Here is a 25840-nt window from a genome sequence, read left to right on the forward strand (position 1 = left end):
TCTAGCGGGAGATAGTTGCAGCAGTAACCTATAGTTAGCGGCATCTAGTGGCCAGTAGCGTAAACACATTACCTAACAAAACTACATTTTTGAATTTTATCTTTTATATTTTTATACGCGTAAATATTTAATTTTATATATTATTGAATAAAAATATATGAAAATAAGTTTCTAGATTTAAATTATATTTTACTATTTGCGGCTAAAGTAGCCCTCCTGTTTTACATGTCAGTTGAACGTCACAGGAACGCGATCGATCAGGCGACCTAAAAAAAATGTTTTGATATTTTTTAAACATTACCGTCGGTTGACGCTCTGACCGTTTGGGTTTGTTTTTCAACCGCCATTTGCCGCTATTCACTTGCAGAAGCGACGCTGTTTTGTGCTTATTTATTAATATATTAGGAGCCTTCAGTTTCTAATAGAGTGTAATTTTAACGGACAACCGACAGTCAATATATATAAAATGGATGTTGTGGAGAGAATAAACAAATTACGTGAAGAAAGACTGGCCAGAGAAAAGGCGCGGATTGACCGGGTAAATAAGCATTTATCTTTAATATCGTATTAAAACTTTAATTATACGTTTACATAGTTCTTAAAACTTATTATTTAGATGTGCAAATAATTGTTTTTGATAGTTTGTTGACGACTTACAAATGGCATTACATTTTTAAAATTGTAACTGAACTCACTCTAATTAGAACGCGTTACAATTAATTTACTAGAAATCTTAGGCATGATTGTGATTTAATACATTAAAATATAAGTTTACACTAAGATTAGATTGGAACTCATTAGTCACACTTTTTTTAAGAGATTTGACTCGGTAGACATTGTTATTATAACAACATGTTCACTCTGTTACACCTTATTATACCAATGATACAGTTAAACCTAAAAAAATATGTAAAGCTCCTGGATCCCATGTAATGTAATGGAAATGACAAAACTTTACAAACTTTTACTAAGATTCATCATGCTCTAGGATACAACAACTGCAATATTCATCTTTAAAATATACTTTCCAAAGCATTGTGTCCTAATATGGTACAAAATTTACTTGTACCTATATGATTGTTTTTTCATACTTCAAAAATTCATAACTGTCCTACTGTTTTCAAGAGTCATTCCGAAGGAGGGTGGGTTAAATAATTATATCTCTTGCTCTCACAGTGGAAGAAATTGAATCTACTATACTTTACCTAAACAATAGTTTATACTATTTATATGTAGTTTTCTATAAGTGTTATTATTGAATTTCATATATCTTCACAAGTCATGTCTTGAAAGCTATGAAACTGGTTATAACCCCTTGTAACTGGTCAATTGTGCCCTAAAATTCCAGCCCCTTTTTATTGTTATATTGTTATTTATTAATAATACCTGATCCTTAGGGCTACCCCTGGATGATCAATATTATTCCACAATAAGATTTTGTGAAAAATATGACAATGTAATGTCATATTTTTCACAAAATCTTAGTTCATGTAGCCATTATATGGAGCAAATATTCTTGACAGTTTTACCCTCGGTTTCTGAGGTACATTTAGCAGTAGTTTATCTATTCAAAAGTGTCAAAACTCATACAAAAAAACGCTATTGAAAAGATAAACTACCATTAAATTTACTCAGAAATCAGGGGTTAGTAGAGTGATACTTAATTTAAATGTACAATAAAACTGCAAACTTATTGGTTGATATTATTGTAGGCCTTGGGTCAACCTGAGATGTGAATTTCAACCTGACCTACTAAACTTTTGCTATGTAGAAAACAGTTATCTGAGCAATTAACTTATATCACGCTAAAGTGTTGATATAAACAATATAATGTTTTTAATGGATTTTAAGCACAAAGCTAGCTGACTGATATGATTTGTTCTGCCCAAGAGACACATGTGATGATATGTCCTATCTTTCTTAATCAATGTTAAATTAAATATTCTAAAATACATAAAATCATGCCTATATCTCATTGGTTAAGCAGAGATCAAAAAATGCCTCTTAGTTTGATCTTAGCAATCATCCTGTACTTAGTTCACATCAATAAATGATCATATTGTTAATGTTTTGCAAAAAGGTCATGTGCATAGTACTAGTAACTAGCAGTCCTGTATGTTTAGAAAAAAGTTTTACAGCATTTGAGATCTGTTTTGCATAGATGTGTAAAAATCGCAATTAAAAAGTATTAAATGACTTCAACATTATAATTTCAGCTACGTCAAATGAACCTTCAAAAATACAGCAAGCCAGCCAACCCTGCTGCCATGAAAACTGTGCCTAAGAGACCACTCACAGCACCATCGGTCCCTAAGCCAACAACTAAGGATATTTCAAAACCAAAACTAACTAATTTGCCCCCAAAAGAAGGAGATAACAAGCCTAACGTAAGCAAAAATGTGACCGTTAATAAAGTCCCAACAATGACAAGAAAACCTTTGGTTAGTATGATACAGAAACCATCAAACGCATCTACTACATTGAAGAATGAAAAGAACCAACCCAATATGAGTCAAACTAACCAAATTAATAAAAAACCAACCAATGCTGTACCTGAGAAGAAACCTTCTAGTATACCAACAAACTTTAGCCGCAAAAGTATTGCTCCGAAGCCGAATTTGACAAGGAAATCTTTGGCACCTCCATCAAATTTGACTACTAAATCAGCACCACCATCAAATATGACAAGAAAGTCTTTAGCACCAATAAAACAGACTCTTTCCAAGCCAGCTGCAAATGATTCAGTATTTGACCGTCTTTACAAACCTAAACCAATACAAAATACCAACGCAACAGACATCGAAAAGCTGCAAACTGACCCTAATTACTTGAAAAAAGTAATTAAAACTACTGGACTGATTCTTAATAAGCGTCACACGGTCTTTGAAACCAAGCCTCAAATAGCCGTGCCTGTACGTAGATCCATTTCTGCTGTACATTTCAAACGTATAAGCAAGCAAGAACTCGGCAATTGTATACATAAATGGTCTTCAATTGGAGACAAGCTTAATAAAGTCCATCTAAAACATCTGAACGAAGATGAGTCTGTGAACCAAGACAAAGTTATATCAGCAGTCAAAAGTGAACGCAAGAAAGTCAAATTTATGACACCCGTTCCTAATATAAACACTCCCACACCGGAAGAATTAAAATCAAGACTTGTCTCATGGCTACAAAAACGAGGCAAATCTTTGGACTCGTACCATCATTTGCAGTGTTTCGGTTTACATCACTTACCGAATCCACGTTTCAATCCTAAGTTCTACGATGATGAGGATAAAGAGAATATTGCCGTTGAATCTGATTCAGACGATGATTCATATACAGAGAATATGAACGAAGAGCCAAAGAACTTGAAGGATGAATGGAGAACGGCCAGCGTTGTCAGTGACAGTGTAGATTTTAATGAAACTCAGAATTCTATGACTACTTGCAGTGATGTTATAAATACGGATGAAGTACTGGTCGGTGCTTTGAATGATCTTACTGAGTTATTGAAAGAGGTGAGTGTTAATTGTAATGTAAATTTTTTCTGTTATTACCCTGGTATTAATGAATAAACTTCTATTAATTATACATAAGTAACGCGTAACAGTCTACCGGATGATGAAAGGTTTAAAATTGCAGTGAAAACATGAGAACATAACTTTAAGTTAAATATCGCTCTCCCGAGAGGAATGTCGAGGTTCGTTTCATTTATGCTTGTGAATCTTGTGATACAGAATACTCAAATATCGAGGAAAAAAAGAGATATAAAATTCAGTACTTAATTATTTGTTAAGATAATCCCCAATCCTCGTAGATCTAGAGTACCATAGAATCTTAAAGAAAGGATTGGTAATATAATATTATTATTCCAAAAATGTCACAATAAATATGTCTAATTTCAGGGCTACGACTGGGAACAATGTGCTCGCTGGCTAAGGGCTATTAGAGAGAGGTTCCCGGCGGCGCCGCACGCGGCCGCGTACTGGGAGTGCCGCGCCGCGCTGGAGGAGAGGCGAGGAGACCTCCCGGCTTCCGTACAGTGCTGGGAAGAGGCTATAGCTAAGGGCACGGAGGTAAAAACGCAGTTTCTTAGATAAATTATTATAGTATATGTTTATGTAGACAAAAATATAAATCATAATAATAGACTAAAGGAAAATAAAAAAGATGTGACGGCGTCGTTCCGTTCTACTCGTAACTCGGCTCCCTAAGTGTGTTGCTTTTAAAATTATTGTTCTTTTAGATTTCTTTCCTGTATATTGTGGGTCCCACAAGGAACATTTTTTATTTTTATTTATTTACAATCAGTCGCCAGACTATGAGTAAATTTAACAAGGAACAATTTGTTGCGATTCACAAATAGTTGTTTCAAGTCTGCTTGTGTTTTGTGTCCCTGTTTTGTATGAAATAGTCCACACAACACAAGCTTGGTGCAGGAATTGCCTTTTAAAAATGTTGTCTTAAAAATACGCATTGTTCTTACAGCATTCGGTAGTGGAGGCAAACTTGGATCAGTTGCTGGACAAGTTTATGCAGCTGAAGATCAGTCCCAACAGTGGGAAATCAAGAAAACAGGTGGACCCGAAGCTTGTTGACGTGAAAAACGTGTTCAAAAGTACTATTATTAGGTTTGCTGTGCAACAAGCTAAGTTGTAAGTACCTTATATTTTCTTTAATCTATACTAATATTATAAGCTGAAGAGTTTGTTTGTTTGAACGCGCTAATATCAGGAACTTCTGGTGCGATTTGAAAATAAATACTTTCAGTTTTTGATAGCCCATTTATCGAGGAAGGCTATAGGGTATATATCATCACGCTACAACTAATAGGAGCAGAGTACCAGTAAAACAATGTTACAAAAACGGGAAAAAAATTCATCCATTCTGTTTAATGTGACGCAAGCGAAGTTGCGCGGGTCAGCTAGTAAGGCATAAAACATCATTAGTCTAGCCTTTCTTCCAACTATGTTGGAGTCACCTTCCAGTCTCACCGGATGCAGCTGAATACCAGTATTTTACATGGAGCGACTGTCTATCGAACCTATCGGGTTATAACTTGGTTGCTCGCCCTCTATTATATGGGATCAACATTGTGATTAACGAATCGAGAATGTGTAACACATCCACACTATCGGGTTTTACCGTTTTAACGTTTGGCTGCACCGATTTTGATGCAGTTTTCAGAAAAGTATTGGTTACACTTAAGAGTTTTTGGCTGAGAAAGGAGTTATTAATTTAGTAAGTAATTTTTAACCGACTTAAAAAAGAAGGCTGTCACTTAATTGTCCTTGATTATTCATCTATTTAATCTTTTTACACTTTCAGACGTCAATCTAACCAGTTTTCACCGGCGCCGAAGTACACGGTGACACCAGTTAGGCGCAGTGGACGTCTAAGCATGCACTGCGGTACGCGCACACCGCTTCAAATCTGCTCTTCAGTTAAGCAAGCTGACGAGATTATAGGACAGAAATTACTATTCGTACCAAATAATAATTTACATGGAACACCTTGATTTTACTAAAGGATTCAGGAAGAGTTCAGGTTTATGTAAATTGATATATTATTCTAACAGTCAAGGAAAACATCGCGATGAAACCTTGCATGCCTAAAAAATTGATTAATGCATTTTTTAGGGCATGCAAAGTCCCTAACCCGCATTTGGCCAACGTGGTGGACTCAAAGTCTTACTTTTCTCTTGTTCTCTTTCTTCCTTTGTTTCTCGTTACTGGCCCAGGGTCTCCTCCCGGAGTGAGTGAAGGAATAGGCCAATTAGCCAATTAGGCCAGCCCACCACGCTGGCCAACAACGGGTAGCAGACTTTCATACCTTCAAGAACTGTTCTAAAGAACTCTCAGGCAAGCAATGTTGCATCACGATGTTTTCCTTCACCATTGCAACAAGTGATAATTATTTCTAATACACACATAACTTCTAAAAGTCATTGGTGTGTTGTGGGTACGAACTCTCGACCACTTGCGTTGGAAGCGCAACTTAAACCACTCCGCTATCACAGCTCGTAATGACTTAAAACTGAATTGTATTTAAACATTCGCATGAGATATATTTCAATTATGTATTGTATGAAGATACTGTTTGTATATACGTAGGTTAATCTTTTGATAGACTTCTTTTCCTTTTACACTGACATCGGTCGCATATTAAAGGTTCTTCAGGCGGTGAGACAGGAGATTGAGACTTAAGACCACGGCATGAGACTGCAACCGTTACTAAACATTAGGTAACGCATATAACAGTTCAAGAAATGAGACAGACCGTAACAATATCCAGTTTCTTCAAAAATTTCTAAAGTTCCCGCTAAACTCTAAAGCCATTGACCAAATTCTTTTACTTGAAAATTTTAGTAGTTAAGCAAATCTGTTTCTTCATAAAAACTATCAGTCATTCCGTGAAGAAACCAATTTGACTGTCATTATTACTTTCCCCTTGTTAGGGCCCAGCCTCACTATTTCAATACTAATTGCTTGGATACACAGCCAGCGACGCCGCCATAGCGTCCTAGTGAGGCAGGGCTCTTACTTTGGATAAAGAAACTGGCCGTAAATAAAGTTACGGTCTATTGTCTCGGTCTCATACACAAAATCATGTTACGCGACCGATGTCAGCGTAGGAAGAAATCGAGCTTAATATTTGTTTGAAATAAAAATTATGTTATTCTTGTAAATAAATAGCTTCAGGTAAAGCTTTTATCCCCAGTTTTTGAGTTACATTTAGCGGTAGTTTATCTATTCAATAGGGTTTTGAACCCATAAAAAAAACGCTATTGAATAGATAAACTACCGCTAAATGTACTCAGAAACCGGGCATTAGAGATAGTTTGTTTTATGCCAAATATATCGAACAAGTAGTAAACTAGAATTACTTATGCATTTTCCATACGCGCTAAGGTTGCTTAAGTGGTGAGCTCAACTGGCTATGAGCATTGCATATTACAATATCTTACAAGATGGAAGACGAATGCCTATTTCAATATTCTGCCGTCTTCTAGCTAACAATAATAATAATAATGCCGTTATCTACAAAAACAATGTTTCGAGATATTCGCGAAAAGGCGCGAGAAAAGAAATATGCAATGCTGTTTCCAGATGCTGCTATAGATATTTCAAATCGCAGTTTTCAGATAGTTAAGAAACAGCATTGCATATTTCTTTTCTCGCTCCTTTTTATCGAATATCTCGAAACATTGTTTTTGTAGATAACGGCATCATAGTTAGAGGACGGCAGTATTAATAATTTGAAATATTAAAACAGTGGTTTGTCTTAAAACTATAATAGACCGATCGCTTACTAATGATAGATTATTGGTTTCGATTGTCAAATAAGAATTTAGTTAGTAGGACTTTTTTATTTAATGACAAATTACGTATTGTAAATATTTTTTTCTATGTTGGAACCATTACAAACGTGCGAAGTTTATCGTTCTCTCTCGCTCGCACTTTCAGTCACATTCCTATGATTATTTTGATTATGACGTAATTCGCCTGTTTGTAATGGCCCGAGTAGTAGTTTTGCCTATTGTCAAAATATTATAATTATGTAAAAATATACCTACTGAAACATAATAAAAATGCTATTTTTGTGAATTATTTGTTTTATTTTCGAAGTAATTAATATATTATCAGTATTTAAGTTAGATATTATCACCAACTCCAATCTTGATTGAAGTGCTAATATTTTTGTCACAAATACACGTAACATCACCCTTGTTATACCAGAAAGTCTAGGCAGAGGTGTGTAAATTCGCTTCACCTACATTTTGCCATTTACAATAACAGATTAAACATTCCATGTATTATGGACATAGTTGTTACCATAATATACCGGGCACGTTACCAAACTCCGGGCTACCAAGGAATCAAACCCTAGACTTCTTAGTCAGCAGTCGTATCCACTATAATTAAGTTCGACATATTCTACAATATTATATTACAGCCAAATATTACAAAATTTACAAATCTTTGATCCCAGGGATTGATTAAAACCACATTAATGTAATTTCGTAAATTGAGTTTATTACCACAGGTGACTTTTTATTTTATAATGCTGATGACACCCTTAACTTAGATTATAAAGAAACACACCAAATACCCTCTTATTAGCATAAAAACGAATCTATCTGTCATTTACCCGGGACAAATCTTTGTGCGATGAGCACGAGTATCTGTTCTGAGCCTGGTTGTTAATGTACCTATATAAATAATAAATATGTATTAAGAAGTATATGTGTGTTTATTAGTACAAGTACAAGCTCTGCTTAATTTGGAATCAAATTACCGTGTGTGAGTTGTTCAACTATATTTATTAATATTTTTTTAAAACATTGTAATGGCCGCTAATAACTAACTACATATTATCTAGGTACTTAACTTTAGAGACAAAGCTTAAAACAGAAAAGATACTATAAAAATACTTTATATTATACTTTAAATATTTTACATTTCATTACTTAATTAAATTAAATTATTAATTACTACTACGAACTTTGTACAATTGGAACAATACATACTGACCTAACCAAAACTAATTTCTTTTGACTACCTATTAAAAAAAAGTAATGTCATAATATTACGTAACAACATAAGGTGAGATAACTAGATGGCGTTGACATCGTTAACAAAGCGCGCGAAATCTTTTATCATTTGAGGTTATGTGGGACGCAGTAAGCAGGCTCAACATATTCAGTAGGGCCGCTATTAGCATACTGTGAGTCAGGAAACACATTGCCGTAAGCGTTGTGGTCACCTTGTCTCGCTGACTTCGGCACAACTTGAGAGTTCAGCTCTCCAACTGTCGCGTACTGTGATTGTGCATTAACGTAGTTACTTGGGGGACCTTTTTTAGTGAATTCTAAATCAGCATACGTAGGTTCAGTACTGGGTTTGTTCCTTTGGTTCTTGGGTATTGGCACCGCGTAAGTGTCAGGCATGCCAACTGGTTCAGAATATATGACAATGTCGTTTCTCTGATCGATAGGAACTTCGTACTTGGGCTCTTCAACGCCTGCCCATTGTGGAGGGTGCGCAGGTATTGTAGCATCGCGGAAATTCTCATACGGAGTAGGACCGGCTTTCTGAAATGACACAAGAACCTCGTTCAAAAATAATTCTGTATATTTTAAAAATAAAGTAGCTTTAACTTGATCGACTCTTAATAATTCTGTGTAGGTAGGTATTTTTAAAATAAAGTTACTGTTTCATACAACCCAGTCAGCTGGATAAGTTTGCGGGTCACCAATGTTCTAAATTCTTTATTTTGTATTCCCAGATAGTCAGAAGCTTGAAAGTCTGACAACCAGCCTTACCGAGGGGTATCGTGTTATAACCCAGGTAACTGTGTTGTGGAGGTCAGATAGGCAGTCGCTCCATGTAAAACACTGGTATTCAGCTGCATCCGGTGAGACTGGAAGCCGACTCTAACATAGTTGGAAGAAAGGCTAGACTGATGATGCATACCTCGTCAGCCGGGAATTTAGTACACAAGGCTTTCTACAAATTGTAAGTAAAATTTTTATTTACCTGTCTTTTCCTTTTATTCATTTTATAAATTGTAATGACAACGCATATAAGTACTATGCATAATGCAACGCCGGTCGCCGCTAGTGCCATGAGAGTCTTCTGATCAAGACCTGGAGAAATGAAATAAAAATGGGTACAGTGGTCTAAGAATGTGCCTCTCACACTAGTGGTCAACTTTTCAAACCGTAGGCAAGGCTTTTCGAAGTAATATGTGTATTAGAAATAGTTATCACTTGTTCTAACGGTGAAGGAAAACATCGTGATGCAACCTTGCATGCCTGAGAGTTCGTTAATACAGTCCTTGAAGGGATGCTGTTGTTTGTTGTATCTATAGTTAGTGGTCAACCTAGTGTCAAAGTTGTTCAAGCCGCCCGAGAGACTGTTATCTTAGTAGACAACAGCCGGGACCGACCTTTTTCGTGCCCTCCGAAGCACGGAGACGGCCAGCTCAAATACCACTATTCGGTCACCCATCTATGGAATGACCGCGCCAAGGGTTGCTTAACCCACAGATCGATTACCGACCGGTGAGCGTAACTGGCTATGGGCGCCTCAGGAAGGGATCTAATAAAATTATTCTAAAACGGCAAACACTCGTTTTGATAATCGCGTTATTAATATGCTTAATTTATTTATTTATGAACGTGTAGGTACGCGTATTGAAAATTAAATATCAATACAGCCCGGGAATATATCGGGCAAAAATATTGAGCTATGCAGACAACACCAGTAGTAATATTTTATTAGTTTTTCAAACATACATTAACAAAAACTTATTTGCGTGATAATCATGTGTCGTCAATAGATGGCGTTACTAGTTACAAAAATTATCAAAATTGGTTGTTTTTATTTATGTACTTATACTAATAATATACAAAAGTGAAAGTTTCGATTTACGGATGGATGTTTAATACTATATAAACTAAACATTACTTTATAAGGTAGTTTATAACCTGGATACGCGAACGAAGTTTTTTTTAACACTCCATTTATTGAGGAAGGTTTTAGGCTATGTAACATCACGCTGTGACTAATGGGAGTGGAGCAGCAATAAATATTAGGTCGGGGAAAAAGTCTTTTCCCATTATAGTATGTATGAACTTGTAATAAAATCTCTTTGGCTTCAAGAATCACAAATGAGTACACGGTTCATTAGGTTTCCTTCAGTGAGCTCGTGAGGTACCAAAATATCGAGCTTTTTTGTGTAGAGAAGAGATTTTATTACAAGTTCATACATACTGTAATACGAAAAGACTTTTCCCCGACCTAATATGAACAAACAATATTAAAACTTGCCTGAACCTTGCCCCTCTTTATCTCCATTAATCACCGGCGCTTCAGTTGTTGTTACTGCAACAATTTATTTTAATTATTTACTTGAAAGAAATATTCCGTATAAAAACTACTATTTATTTAAACAAGAACACTACGCTACATTACCTATAACTACCATAATTTAATTACTAAGTAAAAATTCACCCCACCTTACCTCACAATACTGGCTATAAGCGTCAGAGACGGCCAGCTCAAATACCACTGCAGTCACCCATCTATGGAATGACCGGGCTAAGGGTTACTTAACCCACAGATCGTTTACCGACCGCTGAGCGCAACTGGCTATAAGCGTCAGAGACGGCCAGCTCAAACACCACTATACGGTCACCCATCTATGTAATGACCGCGCCGAGGGTTGCTTAACCCACAGATCGTTTACCGACCGGTGAGCGCAACTGGCTATGGGCGCCAGAGACGGCCAGCTCAAATACCACTATGCGTTCACCCATCTATGGAATGACCGCGCCAAGGGTTGCTTAACCCACAGATCGTTTACCGACCGCTGAGGGCAACTGGCTATAAGCGTCAGAGACGGTCAATTCAACTACCACTATGCGGTCACCCATCTATGGAATGACCGCGCCAAGGGTTGCTTAACCCACAGATCGTTTACCGACCGGTGGGCGCAACTGGCTATAAGCGTCAGAGACGGCCAGCTCAAATACGACTATGCGGTCACCCATCTACGGAATGACCGCGCCAAGGGCTACTTAACTCAGTAAGGGTGAGCGCAACTGACTAGAAGCACGGAGATGCCCAGCTCAAATACGACTATGCGGTCACCCATCTACGGAATGACCGCGCCAAGGGCTACTTAACTCAGTAAGGGTGAGCGCAACTGGCTAGAAGCACGGAGATGCCCAGTTCAAATACCACTATGCGGTCACCCATCTATTGAATGACCGCGATAAGGGTTGCTTAACCTACAGATCGTTGAACGGTGACGTCACCCCAACTCACCTTCATCATATGCTAGTGTTGTACTCGTAGTTATAACAGTAGTTGTTACTGGTGGTCGTTTTTTTCTAAATACCACTACGATTCTGCCAAAAATCTCGTTTTCCGGTTCTACCGTCTCCTTCGTTTCATATGTAAGCTTCGTGTTATCGTCTTGCGAAGTTAAGTTTTTATTCAGAAATACATAGGTCCCACCCGATTGCTCTAAAATTAAATAATAAATAAATTACTGTATGTTCGTCGCAGTGGTTAACGTGGTCACCTCGCCCCAATGACTGTTCATATAAATTTAAATAAATATCAAACCAAACAACTGATAAACATACTTATATACTTCTAAATACATACTTATATAGGTAAATTGACAACCAGGCTCAGAACAAATACTCATGCTCATCAAGATTTGTCCCAGGTGGAATTCGAACCCACCACACGCGGCGCTAGGGTTATTGCAGCGAGGTAACCACTTTAACCATTGCGCTAAACAAACATTACAAAGTGGCATTATAACGAAAGGAACATTATAAATGGCAAAGTTAAAAAACCTAAAAAATACGAGGTGAGGGCTAATGACGTCACGTTTTTGTACATTTTCTACTCTACCGTGACGTCATGTGACTTATCAACTCAATGTATCGTCGTAATTATTTGATTTTGTGCAAAAATAATAAATATGTGCATGACATTCTTTTACTATATACCGGACAGGACAAAAAAAAGAATAATGTCGTCCTGGCCGATTTCGGTTACGGCGGCCAGTTTTCATTGAAACCAGCCAACTGTGCAGGACTTTGTTAAACGGAACTAGAGTCTATATGTGCTTTCTAGCTATCACGGTTTATGAGATACAGCCTGGAGACAGACAGACAGCGGAAGCTTAGTAATAGGGTTCCGTTTTGCCCTTTGGGTACGGAACCCTATAAACTAAAAAATTGTCTAAATCTTTGATACTTACTTTCACCGTCAATTAACATTTTTAAAATTGGACCTACTTTGTCCTTGATGTAAGAGCAAGTAATAGGGACCTCGTCTCCGTCTTCAAACTCATAATAAATTAGTTTCATCGCAGTGCCGTATATTATTTCCATCATGGTATTATTTTCAGGTAGATCCATATTCATAATTGAAGTGACTGTAAAAAACAAAGTTTTTCAAATCGATATTAATATTATAAAATTGTAGGGTTTGCTTGTTTGTTTGTTTGAACGCACTAATCTCAGAAAGTACTGAAGCAAATTGAAAAAATATTTTACTGTTGGATTGCCTACTTATTGAGGAAGGCGTGCGAAGTAGCGTGACGATACATAGCCTATAGCCTTCCTCGATAAATAGACTATCTGACACTGAATAATTTTTCAAATCGGACCAGTAGTTCCTGAGATTAGCGCGTTCAAACAAACAAACAAATTTTTCAGCTTTATAATATTAGTATAGATTACCTGTGAAATCCTTTGGTGCCGGTTGAAATATAATGTTATAAGAATCCTCTGCCGCACGGTTACTGAGCTTACATTGAAATGTGCATTCAGAGTTTATTTCTAAAGTTGTATTAAAAGCTTTCCCATCATCAACTGAAATAAAAAATATTTAACGCAATAAAAAATAAAAACCGGCCAAGTGCGAGTCGGACTCGCGCACGAAGGGTTCCGTACCAAAAGTTTGAAAAAAAAAACGTTTATTGTATGGGGATCCCCTTTAATATATATTTTTAACTCCCGACGCAAAAATAGGGGTGTTATTAAGTTTGACGTGTCTGTCTGTGTGTCTTCCAAACAGACTAAGGACGTGTTCCCACTATGTCGTAACGACAGGTAATCGTGTGTTTTAAGTGTCGTGGCTTTTAAGTTTAAATGGAGGTGTTCACATATAGAACGACACGACTTACTGTCGTCTACGACATTTTTTGCAGTGACGACAGATTATCGTGACAGTGGGGACGGCTAGATACGACAATCACTAAACGATAATTTTTTTTGACGACAAACAATCGTTTTAATGGGAACACCTAGAGACGACAGTCGTCCATAATAAATTTATCGTTACGGCATAGTGAGAACGCGCCCAGACACGTCAAACTTATAACTACCCTCCTTTTGCGTCGGGGGCTAAAAGAATAATTATGATAGAAGGAACTGACACTTACTTGCAAAGTGGTCGATTAGTGCATTGCAATTCCCATCTTTTTGCACTCCGACATCTTGCAAATTTGAACTACAAATTATATTTATTGCACTAGTTTCAAATTTATACGTCGATTCGTGTTCCGATTGCGATTGAAACCTTATTGCTACACCGTTTACAGCAACATTTATATCATCTGTAATATAAAAACTTATTAAAAGTGTGAAAATGGCAGGGATGGGATATGAAATTTCGGATACGGATATAGGAATGACTAGCTGACCGCGCGACCTCACTTGCGTCACATAAGAGAGAATGGGTCATATTTTTTTACGCTTTCGTAACATTTTTTACTGATACTCTACTCCCTGTTGGTCGTAGCGTGATCTTAATTGACAACAGCCGGGACCGACGTTTTACGTGCCCTCCGAAGCACGGAGACACCCAGTTTAAATAACACTATGCGGTCACCCATCTGTAGAATGACCGCGTCAAGGTTTGCTTAACCCACAGATCGTTTATCGACCGGTGAGCGCAACTGGCTATGTGCGTCATTAATATGAGTTAACTACTGTTTTCATAGTAGACAATAACGGGGACCGAAGTTTTACGAGCCCTCCGAAACACGAAAACACTCAGATCAAATCATTCATTTGTCACACATCTATTCAGGATTTTATTTGCAAAAAACGGATTAAAAAAAAAACCTTAATTTGTAATCACAGCATCAAAAATAACGAGCGTAAATCGCGTTCTTAAAAACACACACAAAATGGCCAAAATTTCAAAAATTATGATACTGTTGTTGTTTGTCGTATGGTTAGTGGTCAACCTAGTGTCAAAGTTGTTCAAGCCGCCCGAGAGGCCTTTGACGTGGCTTAACGACTCTTATCTTAGTAGACAACAACCGGGACCGACTTTTAACGTGCCCTCCGAAGCACGGAGACGTCCAGCTCAAATACCACTATGCGGTCACCCATCTATGGAATGACCGCGCCAATGGTTGCTTAACCCACAGATCGTATACCGACCGGTGAGCGCAACTGGCTATGGGCGCCTCAATTATGATACTTGTGCCAGAGATAAATTTTAATTTTTAGATCAGTCGGGTGGTCGCCCATCCGCTGGTAAAGGATTATCCATTATTTCGCCACACCCTGTATTGTATACTTACTAACCCCTTATATACTTACTATTGAAACTTGTAACTAATTGAAAAGTGATTTGAGTAGTAGTTTTGTCGTTCCTGGTGGTACATATACAAATCATCTTGCTATTGTCGTGTCCATGCTTTAATTTAGTGCGGAGATTGATGAATCCGGTATTGGAAGTGACTGGCTCGGTTTTGAGGGCATCTGAAAAATAATATTAAATTAAAAATACTTAATTTCCGTTTAAAATGTAAAAAATGACATATTTTTTAACCCCCGACGCATAAAGAGGGGTGTTATAAGTTTGACGTGTCTGTCTGTCTGTCTGTGGCGTCATAATTCCCGAACGGGTGCAGTGATTTCAATTTAGTTTTTTTTTTATTACATGTGACTTGGTATAATATGGTTATCCATCCACAGGCCAACCTCGGCAAGTATAGTTTGACATATAAATATAGATAGTTATTTACCGTCTTTCGGCACGACTTGTTCGTAATACATTTCAATAGATTGACATATATTTTGGTCCAACTGGATGGATGCACACGATACAGATACGCTGTCCCCGAGTAAATATCGGTACTGGGCAGAGTGGTCGATGACTCGCTCTTCAAGGGTCTTGCGATTGGTCGGCAGTACCACGTTGTTCACCAGTACCATCTGTGGAGAATCTGTCAACAAAATATTTTTTTTCTTAAAAATACAACTCCCGCACTAAGAATTGCTCTTGTGTCGCGGCCCGCGGGGACTTTTACAAACAACGTACAACCAGACCCGAAAGAATAATTTGTCGATCGTACAAATAATGGTTCGGTGTGAGAATCGAACACACGACCTCTCGATGCAGTGGCATCGGCGTGGCGACCTAAACCTAAACAGTCGGAGGCAGTCAAATAATAAGATAAAGATTACAGTTTAAAAATATTAAAGACCTTTTCAATGCATTTAATAAGTTCAATGTCATATTGGCCTATTTCGGCTGCGGCGGCCAGTTTCATTGAAACCAGCCAACTGTGCAGGACTTGAGTGGCCAAGTGTGTAGTGTCTACCGGACCTCCACAACCCAGTTACCTGGGTTACAACACGATACAAGCTTCATGTTGTCAGACTTTCAAGCTTATGGCTACTGTTAACGACTGTCAAAGATCTTTGAAAATGACAGCCGGGAGTCACAATTTGACGTGCCCTCCGCAAACCATCCGCAAAACAACCTCGGCAAGTATGACTTAAGCTAAGCTCTGTCAGCTGTCAACAATAGTACAGTCAACTTGGGTGACTTTGAACCATTTGGCTAACATTGAACGTGGGAATTTGTACTAGTTTTGATTATTTTTTCATATGAAACCAACACAATTGATAGAAGTTTGCAAAACTAAAATGAATCTTTATCAATTGTGTTGGTTTCATATGAAAAAATAATTGAAACTAGTTCAAATTCCCACGTTCAATGTTACCCAAACGATTCAAAGTTACCCAAGTTGACTGTATAATGTACATATATATTAGAAGTCAATAGTGTTAATAAGTTACTTACCGATTTCTCGAACCCGTATTCTAAAGGAACACGAAATGAATCCATATGTGTCTGTACCTATTTTTTTTGGATCTTTAAATACCGGTTTATTTTTATGTAAATATATATCGCACTCAAAATCTCCGGCCATATCTTTAGTCACGTTACGTATCTGTGGAAAAGACATGTTTTTGAATAAAACAATTAATAACCTTTGGATTAAATAATGAACATAGTTTAATAACCCAGTACCAGTGAAAAATGTTACAAAATCGGGGAATATTATGACCTATTCTCTCTTATGTGACGCAAGTGAAGTTGCGTGGGTCAACTTCTTCTTCTTAGCGTGTCGATAGCAAACAAATTATAGTATTGATACTGAAAATAGTGTATGACAATTTCTGTCTTGCTATACACTGCCAGCCCAGTATTCCGCTACGTGTACGGCGTTTTCTGTACAGCTCTTAAGGTATGACAACATGTGGGCCATGTCCTTCACGGATTAATCTATACTTCTATACTAATATTATAGAGCTGAAAAGTTTGTTTGTTTGTTTGTTTGAACGCGCTAATCTCGGGAACTACTGGTCCGATTTGAAAAATTCTTTCAGTGTTAGATAGCTCATTTATCGAGGAAGGCTATAGGCTGTATATCATCACGCTACGACCAATAGGAGCAGAGTACGAGTAAAAAATGTTACAAAATCGGGGAAAATTTTGACGCATTCTCTCTTATGTGACGCAAGCGAAGTTGCGCGGGTCAGCTAGTATAATAATATAGATACTTACAGATTTCTTGTCTGATTTGTTTGTCTCCTTAAATATAACTTTACCTCCATGTCTACACCTGCAAACAAACAAAGAAGTACCAAAGGAGATCATCCACGCTCCATACATTTTTGGGCCTTTTTTCAAAGTGCCGGCCAACAAAAAAAAGTGGCATGTATCGATAGAGCTAGCCATTTGAAGCAATAGTTAGTATGGCACGAAACCGGTAGCATCGCTTTGAACCGAGTTATACAGGTTTGAAGATTCATAATATTCAAACATTAATTCATTTCTGAAAGTGCTGTGAAACATAAAATAATGATTGATTTTGCTAGAATTAACTATCTAAAGCAAACGACCACTCTGAAGTTGATTTAAGGTCGTAAGCACACGTATCAACTCGGAAACGGGTCGTCACCGTATCAACTCGAGCTCATCAGTATTATTTGTATGTAATTCCCTACTGTAACACACTTATCGGAATCGTTATGTGATCGCCCCGGCTCACGACCATAGGAGTGGTTCGTATGCGCATTATGCATACACCAGCACCCAGGGTGGAGTGCAGGACTATGTGCAAATTCCGATAGAAGGGCGGGCAAACCTTCTAAACCGCAACATGGTTCCCTATAACAAGGGCCCTCATCACAAATCGTGCCCGAAGCACAAAATATTGTTCCACATGCCGATGAGTCGGACATAACAACCCAACGGCAACGCTCTAGATGACCTCTTACCTAGACGATGGTTTGTTAGTTGCACACAACCGAGGGTGCGGCCCCTTAGGTGCGAGTTTGATTCCCCCGGTGCCTCAATGCGTCGCCACTGGACTGGTCACTGGCGACTAGCGCAAGGTCAGCGCATCCTCCTTTAGCGAACCCAAGGGCCGCACCCTCGATTGTGTGCAACTAACAAACCATCGTCTAGGTAAGAGGTCACCTAGAGTGTTGCCGTTGGGTTGTTATGTCCGACTCATCGGCATGTGGAACAATATTTTGTGCTTCGGGCACCATTTGTGATGAGGGCTCTTGTTATGAGGACACATGTTGCGGTTTAGAAGGTATGCCCGCCCTTCTATCGGAATTTGCACATAGTCCTGCACTCCACCCTGGGTGCTGGTGTATGCATAATGCGCATACGAACCACTCCTATGGTCGTGAGCCGGGGCGATCACATAACGATTCCGATAAGTGTGTTACAGTAGGGAATTACATACAAATAATACTGATGAGCTCGAGTTGATACGGTGACGACCCGTTTCCGAGTTGATACGTGTGCTTACGACCTTAAATCAACTTCAGAGTGGTCGTTTGCTTTAGATAGTTAATTCTAGCAAAATCAATCATTATTTTATGTTTCACAGCACTTTCAGAAATGAATTATTGTTTGAATATTATGAATCTTCAAACCTGTATAACTCGGTTCAAAGCGATCCTACCGGTTTCGTGCCATACTAACTATTGCTTCAAATGGCTAGCTCTATCGATACATGCCACTTTTTTTTGTTGGCCGGCACTTTGAAAAAAGGCCCAAAATGGATGATCTCCTTTTAATCTAATATATAAAATTGCGTCACAGTTTTCGTTGCCATAGTCCTCCGAAACGGCTTGACCGATTCTCATGAAATTTGGTGAGCATATTGAGTAGGTCTGAGAATCGGCCAACATCTATTTTTCACACCTTAGGGGTGTGGAAGAGGGTGAATCTATTTTTTTTAATCTATATGGCAAAACAACGTTTGCCGGGTCAGCTAGTATTCTATAAAACTTACAACCGGGCGTAGTACTCGCTCACGACGAGTTCCATAACAATATTTATAAAAATTGCAAATAAATCACATTTGTTATAGCGAAATATTAGGTCGGGGAAAAAGTCTTTTCGCATTATAGTATGTATGAACTTGAAATAAAATCCTTTCTCTGCACTAAAAAGCTCGATATTTGGGTACCTCACGAGCTCACTGAAAGAAACCTAATGAACCGTGTACTCATTTGTGATTCTTGAAGCCAAAGAGATTTTATTACAGGTGTAATGCGAAAAGACTGTTTCCCCGACCTAATACTTCATTTTAATTAATTCTGTTTTTTGTAATATTGGTTGGTATAGCGGTTATAGAAATAAGAGAGACCTCTGGCGCGGCAGTCGCATATACTACAGACCGCGCCACAGAGGCAGTCAACAATAAAAGGAATCGAGTGAAGGAATTTATACTTACTCTATGATAAAGATCGATACAGTTTTATTAATACTGTTGAAAACCTCAACAAATAAGTCTTTTCCTTCAAGCACAGTGGTTTTAAATTCTTCCAAATTAGTTTTGTTTTGTGTACAAAATAAAACTTTACCTATATCAGTAGATTCTTCAATGTAATTCAGTGATAAATGGGCATTTTCAACTGAAAACAGATAAAAAACATTAATCTACAACTGTACCTACATTTGGCGCAGTGGTTAACGTGGTCACATCGCCGCAATGCCCCATAACAGTCGTTCAAAAAAGAGAGGCACATAAGTTTCATTTCATTAAGAAACAGTGAAAGCTGTGTGGTACAAATTGGTACCTCCCAAGCATGTGGTTGACGGTTTGAACCCGAGGCAATACACCAATGACTTTTCGAAGTTATAATGTGTGTATTCAATTAAATAATCATCAATTGTTCCAAAGGTGAAAGGAAACATCGTGATGCAACCTTATATGCTTGAGAGTTCTTTGGATCAGTTCTTGAAGGTATGCAAAGTCCACAACCCGCACTTGGCCAGCGTGGTGGACTCAAGGCCTAACCCTTCCTCATTACGGGAGGAGACCCTTGCTCAGCAGAGGGACAATAATGGGTATTTTTTTTATTATTACTTAAGTTTCTCCGTGTAGAACTTCAATGAGGTGCACAAATGGCAGACTCTGGACACGTTTCTTAGAACCCAGGGCCTTTCCATCCACCCACCAGATGGCCAGCTACCAGGGTACAAAAATCGGGTTTCCTTCCTTTCTAGGGAAATCGGGTATCCAAAAAGGATTTTTCGCTCCGCATTTTTCCAAAGTTATTGGACTATAGTATGAAGGCAAGGAATGAATCAAGCTTGCATTCCTTGCCTTTGGTGTGAGCGAGAGGAAAAATACGATCCATTAACGAGTGAAAGAGACAGATAAGGCACGTCATACTTCATTTATGAGTAGTATTATGACGTCATAATATTGTTATTAGTAATTATTGTTAAACTTTTACGTAATTCAGACAAATATGACGCATTTTGGAAACCAGATTACAAGTACAGTAAAAACCGGCCAATACAAAGTTCCCAACCCTCACTACTACCACCCCCCCTCCCTCCTCCTTGTTTGGAAGGAGACCCTTGCCGGGCAGTGGGACAGTAATGGGTTAAAAAAAAATGACAATATGAATCGCCAAATGTGTTACTTAGCGCAAAACTCAAGAACGGCTCAAAAAATTTTACTTATTGTTTTTGTAACACTGTTTCTAAGACACGGGAAAGGTTTTTATGGAGATAAAATACAAAAAATGCAAAGAAAATTCGTGAGCGGAGCTGCTCGCGTCAGCTAGTACCGTCAACTGTAGAATCTTCACTTTGCCATGCAAACTTTACAAACTGAAAAATATAGATATTTACAGTGGTATAGATCTATAAATAAGTGCCCAACCCCCACTTGGCCAGCGTGGGAGACTCAAGACTTAACCCCTCCCTCATTGCGGGAGGAGACCCTCGCCCAGCAGTGGGACAGCAATGGGTTTAATTTATTTTTATTATTTATTTATTTGCACTGGTATCTCTATTTGGTAAATGTATAATTAATCATAATTAATGAAAGTCTAGGTTTAGTAACACTTTATCATTCAACTTAAACATATTTTTAACTAGTTTTTACCTGCGACTTCGTCCGCCACCTGAATTTTCCCATGGGAATGCGTCATTTTCCCGGGGTAAAAAGTAGCCTATCCTTTCTCGGGTATCAAAATATCTCCATACCAAATTTCATGCAAATTGGTTCAGTAGTTTAGGCGTGATTGTGTAACAGACAGAGTTACTTTCGCATTTATAATATTAATTATGGATTAAATTATGTATAGGTTATTTACAATGACAAAGTAAAGATGCCACATTTAACTGTATATTAAAAAACAACTCACCATCGAACTTTTCAGCTGTAACCAAAGTAAAGTAACATAAAAGAACTATTTTATAACACATTTTCACTACTTTTCGATACTAATTACTTGGAATATGTACGTATATAATATAATTTTAATATATAACGTGATCGTCATTGTCCCGCTATGTACAGTGACTAACACTACTAATCCATACACAATTATAGTAACAATATGGAGTAGAAACAGGAAAAATCAATTAATAATTTAAATTTATTTTTTATCCTGTACAGACTTATTACTTGAAATCATTTTGATAAAGTTATAAATAAGTAAATGTAACCTATTTATGTCCCACTGCTGGGCAAGGGTCTCTTTCTGAGGGAGGTGTTAGGCCTTGAGTCCACCACGCTGGCCAAGTTCGGGACTCAGCATACCTTCAAGAACTGTTCTAAAGAACTCTCAGGCATGAAAGGTTGCATCACGATGTTTTCCTTCACCGTTGGAACAAGTGATAATTATTTCTAATACACACAGAACTAGCTAATAATATAAAGCGGAAAGATTTATTTTCTTAAATTCGCTAATGTCAGAAACTACTGATTCAAATTGAACAAATATTTTTGGATACCAAGTACAACCAGACCCGAAACAACTATTTGTGGATCGCACAAATAAATGTTCCGTTAAGGAATTGAACCCACGACCTCCCGACGTAATGGTAGTAGCGAGGTGACCACCGTAACCCTTGCACTACGGAGGAAAGACCTTATAAAGTCACCGGTACTTATAATTATTGATGGGAAATTTTATATTGTTAGGTTTTTCCGATTAAACAAATAAACCGATTTTCATATAGCATATTGTAACTTGTCCGGGATATTTTTTTCCTATGCGGTTAATGATCAATTTAACTATACAGTTATTGAAGCAAATAATAAAGACTGATGAAATAAATGAGTGTGTCTATCTTTCACAATTTTATGGGAAAACCACTGAACCGATTTTGACAAAACTTTGCATATAGTTGAAGACTTGGGGGCATAAAACAAATGCAAATATAGAGTCTTAAAAACTCTCTTTCAGGTAGCGATTGATTCACGGGTCAAGCAAAGTGCTATGGGACTTTTCTAATTTATGTAAGAACTAGAGGCCGCCCACGAATTTGTCCGCGTGGAATCCCTTCCCGTGTAAATCCCGACTTGGGAACTACGGGATAAAAAGTAGCCTATGTGTTATTTTAGGTCTTCAGCTATTCAGATTCAGTAGTATTTGCGTGAAAGAGTAACAAACATACATAGGTACATGCATACTCACAAACTTTCGCATCTGTGGTTATAAGAGGCGTAATATTATGTTTGTAATCCATATTTGGTTTATCATTTCTATTTTAATTACATATTTCATAAACGGTTGTTATCCTTATGAAATAAAATATTTTCCTTTATAAAGTTTTAGGTTAGCTAATAGTAAAATATATCCAGATTGAGCAGAAAAATACGTCATCAGTTTTTGTAGATTTAATCATTGATATAAATATTTTTTCCAAAAATAAGTTTGAAAGTCTGATTACCAGTCTTGCCGAGGGGTATCGTGTTATAACCCAGGTGACTGCTTTGTGGAGGTCCGATAGACAGTCGCTCCATGTAAAATACTGGTATACAGCTGAATCCGGTGAGACTTTGTTTATAGTGTGCTCAACACAAAGGTACACTATCATAGCCCGGTAGGATGGTTAACCGACACGACCAGTGATAGCTCAGGCGCAGGACCGACGGCTTTACTTGCTCTCCGATGCACGGTAGTCTGTAACCTCAACTTCCTAACTCCAGACAATCTATGAAGAATTCTGAACAGAAAATCTTAGGAAAGACTTTTTGTCCCGATTCAGGATTTGAACCCGAGACCTCTTGCGTGGCAGTCGCATACACTACCGACCGCACCATATGGGCAGTTACCATTAATAACGGGCATGACATTGTGTATCTTCTTCTTATCGTATGGTCAGTGGTCAACCTAGTGTCAAAGTTGTTCAAGCCGCCCTAAGGCCTTTGACGTGGCTTAACGACTGATATCATAATAGACAACAACCGGGACCGACTTTTTGCGAGCCCTCCGAATCACGGAGACGCCCAGCTCACATAGGCGGTCACCCATCTATCGAATGACCGCGCCAAAAATGCTTAACTCGCAGATCGTGTACTGACCGGTGAGCGCAACTGGCTATGGGCCATTATTTATGACGAATGGTTATAAACTTGGCTATCAGTTTATAGTACAATATTATTAATTATAAAACTGCGGTTATCCATGTCCTTTTATATAAGTTACAGAAATAAACGGGGACTTACTACAATAATATGAGTCATTCGCGTAATAAAGTAAGATAAGAAATTATAATTAATTTTAACCATTACTGTCCCACTGCTGGGCAAGGGTCTCCTTCTGTAATGAGGGAGTGGTTAGGCCTTGGCTCCACCACGCTGGCCAATTGCGGGTTGGGGACTTTGCATACCTTCAAGAACTGTTCTAAAAAACTCTCAGGCAGGCAAGGTTGCATCAAGATGTTTTCCTTCACCGTTGGAACAAGTGATAATTATTATTTCTAATACACACATAACTTCTAAAAGTCATTGGTGTATTGTCTTGGGTTTGAACCTGAAACCACTTACGTGGGAGCTATCAACTTATACCACTTGGCTATCACTACTAAAAAAATCCGTTATAAAAAGTATCCTATGTTTTAACCTAGGTTATAAACTATCTGCCTATCAAATTCCATTAAAATCCGTCTAGTTATTTCGTGAAAAAGTATACATCGAGCCGAACTTTCGCATTTATAATATTAATAGGATTATAATTTGTTATTGAAATATTGAAAATCAGTGTATATGACATAAGGACATTTATTATTCATTATTGTTCACTATTAGCAGGATATTGCAATTATTATCCTGTTTTCGTACTTACCCATAGATAGTTAGGAACACCATATTGTCTATTTACACTGAGACAATTCAGCCAATAGCCATCATCAACCTAGCTTTTCTTCCAACTATGTTGGAGTCGGCTTCCAGTCTCACCGGATGCAGCTGAATACCAGTATTTTACATGGAGCGCCTGCCTATCTGACCTCCACAATCCAATTACCTAGATTATAACACAATACCCCTCGGTAAGACTGGTTGTCAGACTTTCAGGCTTCTGATTCCTAGTAGTCGTTACCATTGCAGGAATCAGTAGCTTGAAAAGATTGTCGAAAATGATAACAGGGACCCACAATTTAACGCGCATTGCGAAACATGGAGACACTCGATTTGTTTAAGATGATCACTCATCCACAGAACAGCCTCGGCAAGCGTAGCTTAACCTCAGTCTTAGTTACAAGCTCTTTTCGGCCCATATTTTCCATGATTACTCGAAAACGCGTAGACCTATTTCGAAAAATATGTATTTATAGCAATAAAATAAAGCTTCTTAAATTTTACAAGTATATACAGGGTGTCCCAAAACTCAACGATAATCCGAGACAGGATGAAAGGCCAAGTCATACCGGTTATAGGAAAAATAAAAAAAAATTCCATATCACTTAGTTCAGCAATAATAGACACTTTTCAAAAAAGTTGAAATTCCACACCCTTGGTCGCATTTTCAAGTCCTGTGATCACCAATGTCACAATTTCGCTGTGTTTTTTAAATTTCGTGATCTTAATTAAATATGCTATTAATCGTATAACAAATTAATGCACAAAACATCGTTAATTTAATAAAAAAACTTAAGTTTTAGTGAGTCATCTTTCTCAAAAATATCGTTAGTCAACTTTGACGCTTCACACTGAAAAAAAATGTAGTACACTACCCTTGGCAAGTTATTTCAAAAGTTGGCGCATTTAATCAAGATTTCAAAATGGTATAACACTTGCCACTTTTCTTGCCATTAAAAATGTTATTTTTATTTGAACGAAGAGTATCCTCGCAATTGGATCGGACGCAGTGGTACAATTTTATGGCCTCCTCGTTCTCCCGATATAAATCCAGTAGATATTTTTTACTGGGAATGAATAAAAGAAAAAGTTTATTCGAAATCAATACAAAATCTATCAGAACTTAGCCAGAAAATTGACACAGCGTCAGAGGAAATAAATGCAAGGAATTTTGATTGGCTGATGCAAAGGTCTTTTGTAAGGCGTTGCAGAGCCTGAATTCATGCCAGAGGAAAACAATTCGGAATTACTTTAGTTTAAGGAGAATAATTAAATAAGATCGATGGTTTGTTCATTGTTTTTTTTTAATTGTTATAACCTTTTATGTTTATTACATAAAATATTTGTTATGGACTGACTCAATTACCTCTTTACTAAAAAT

The 25840-nt window shown here is 37.7% G+C and overlaps 3 protein-coding genes across 6 annotated transcripts in view; 2 read left to right on the forward strand and 1 right to left on the reverse strand.

The window, feature by feature from the left end:
- The first annotated feature begins 272 nt into the window (after positions 1 to 272).
- Positions 273 to 7592, forward strand: LOC142984761 (uncharacterized). Its single transcript, XM_076132545.1, has 5 exons — positions 273 to 538; positions 2217 to 3503; positions 3891 to 4061; positions 4474 to 4640; positions 5314 to 7592. The coding sequence occupies exons 1-5, from the start codon at positions 467 to 469 to the stop codon at positions 5501 to 5503; spliced, it is 1887 nt and encodes a 628-aa protein (XP_075988660.1). The 5' UTR covers positions 273 to 466; the 3' UTR covers positions 5504 to 7592.
- Positions 7593 to 8147: 555 nt separating this feature from the next.
- Positions 8148 to 25840, forward strand: part of LOC142984762 (uncharacterized) — a 36166-nt gene continuing 18473 nt past the window's right edge. Inside the window, exons 1-2 of one of the 3 annotated variants that reach the window (XM_076132547.1) lie at positions 8148 to 8288; positions 9274 to 9503. The gene's annotated coding sequence lies outside the window, so the exon portion shown is untranslated. Of the gene's footprint in view, positions 8289 to 9046; positions 9174 to 9273; positions 9504 to 25840 lie in introns of those variants that run through there. The other 2 variants (XM_076132548.1, XM_076132549.1) reach the window with 2 other exon arrangements.
- On the reverse strand, positions 8282 to 21678 carry LOC142984760 (uncharacterized). Of its 2 annotated transcripts, XM_076132543.1 has the most exons (13): positions 21515 to 21678; positions 19585 to 19765; positions 17391 to 17448; positions 16623 to 16773; positions 15559 to 15759; positions 15131 to 15292; positions 13960 to 14133; positions 13256 to 13387; positions 12772 to 12948; positions 11820 to 12020; positions 10821 to 10874; positions 9525 to 9634; positions 8282 to 9079 (listed from the first exon to the last, which is right to left on the reverse strand). In XM_076132543.1, exons 1-13 carry the CDS (start codon positions 21573 to 21575, stop codon positions 8645 to 8647), a joined length of 2097 nt encoding a protein of 698 aa, XP_075988658.1. In that variant the 5' UTR covers positions 21576 to 21678; the 3' UTR covers positions 8282 to 8644. The 2 variants fall into 2 exon arrangements, with proteins under 2 accessions (XP_075988658.1, XP_075988659.1); XM_076132544.1 differs by lacking the exon at positions 10821 to 10874.

This window comes from Anticarsia gemmatalis, chromosome 28 (genome assembly GCF_050436995.1).
Source record: "Anticarsia gemmatalis isolate Benzon Research Colony breed Stoneville strain chromosome 28, ilAntGemm2 primary, whole genome shotgun sequence".
Classification (NCBI taxonomy): Eukaryota; Metazoa; Arthropoda; class Insecta; order Lepidoptera; family Erebidae; genus Anticarsia; species Anticarsia gemmatalis.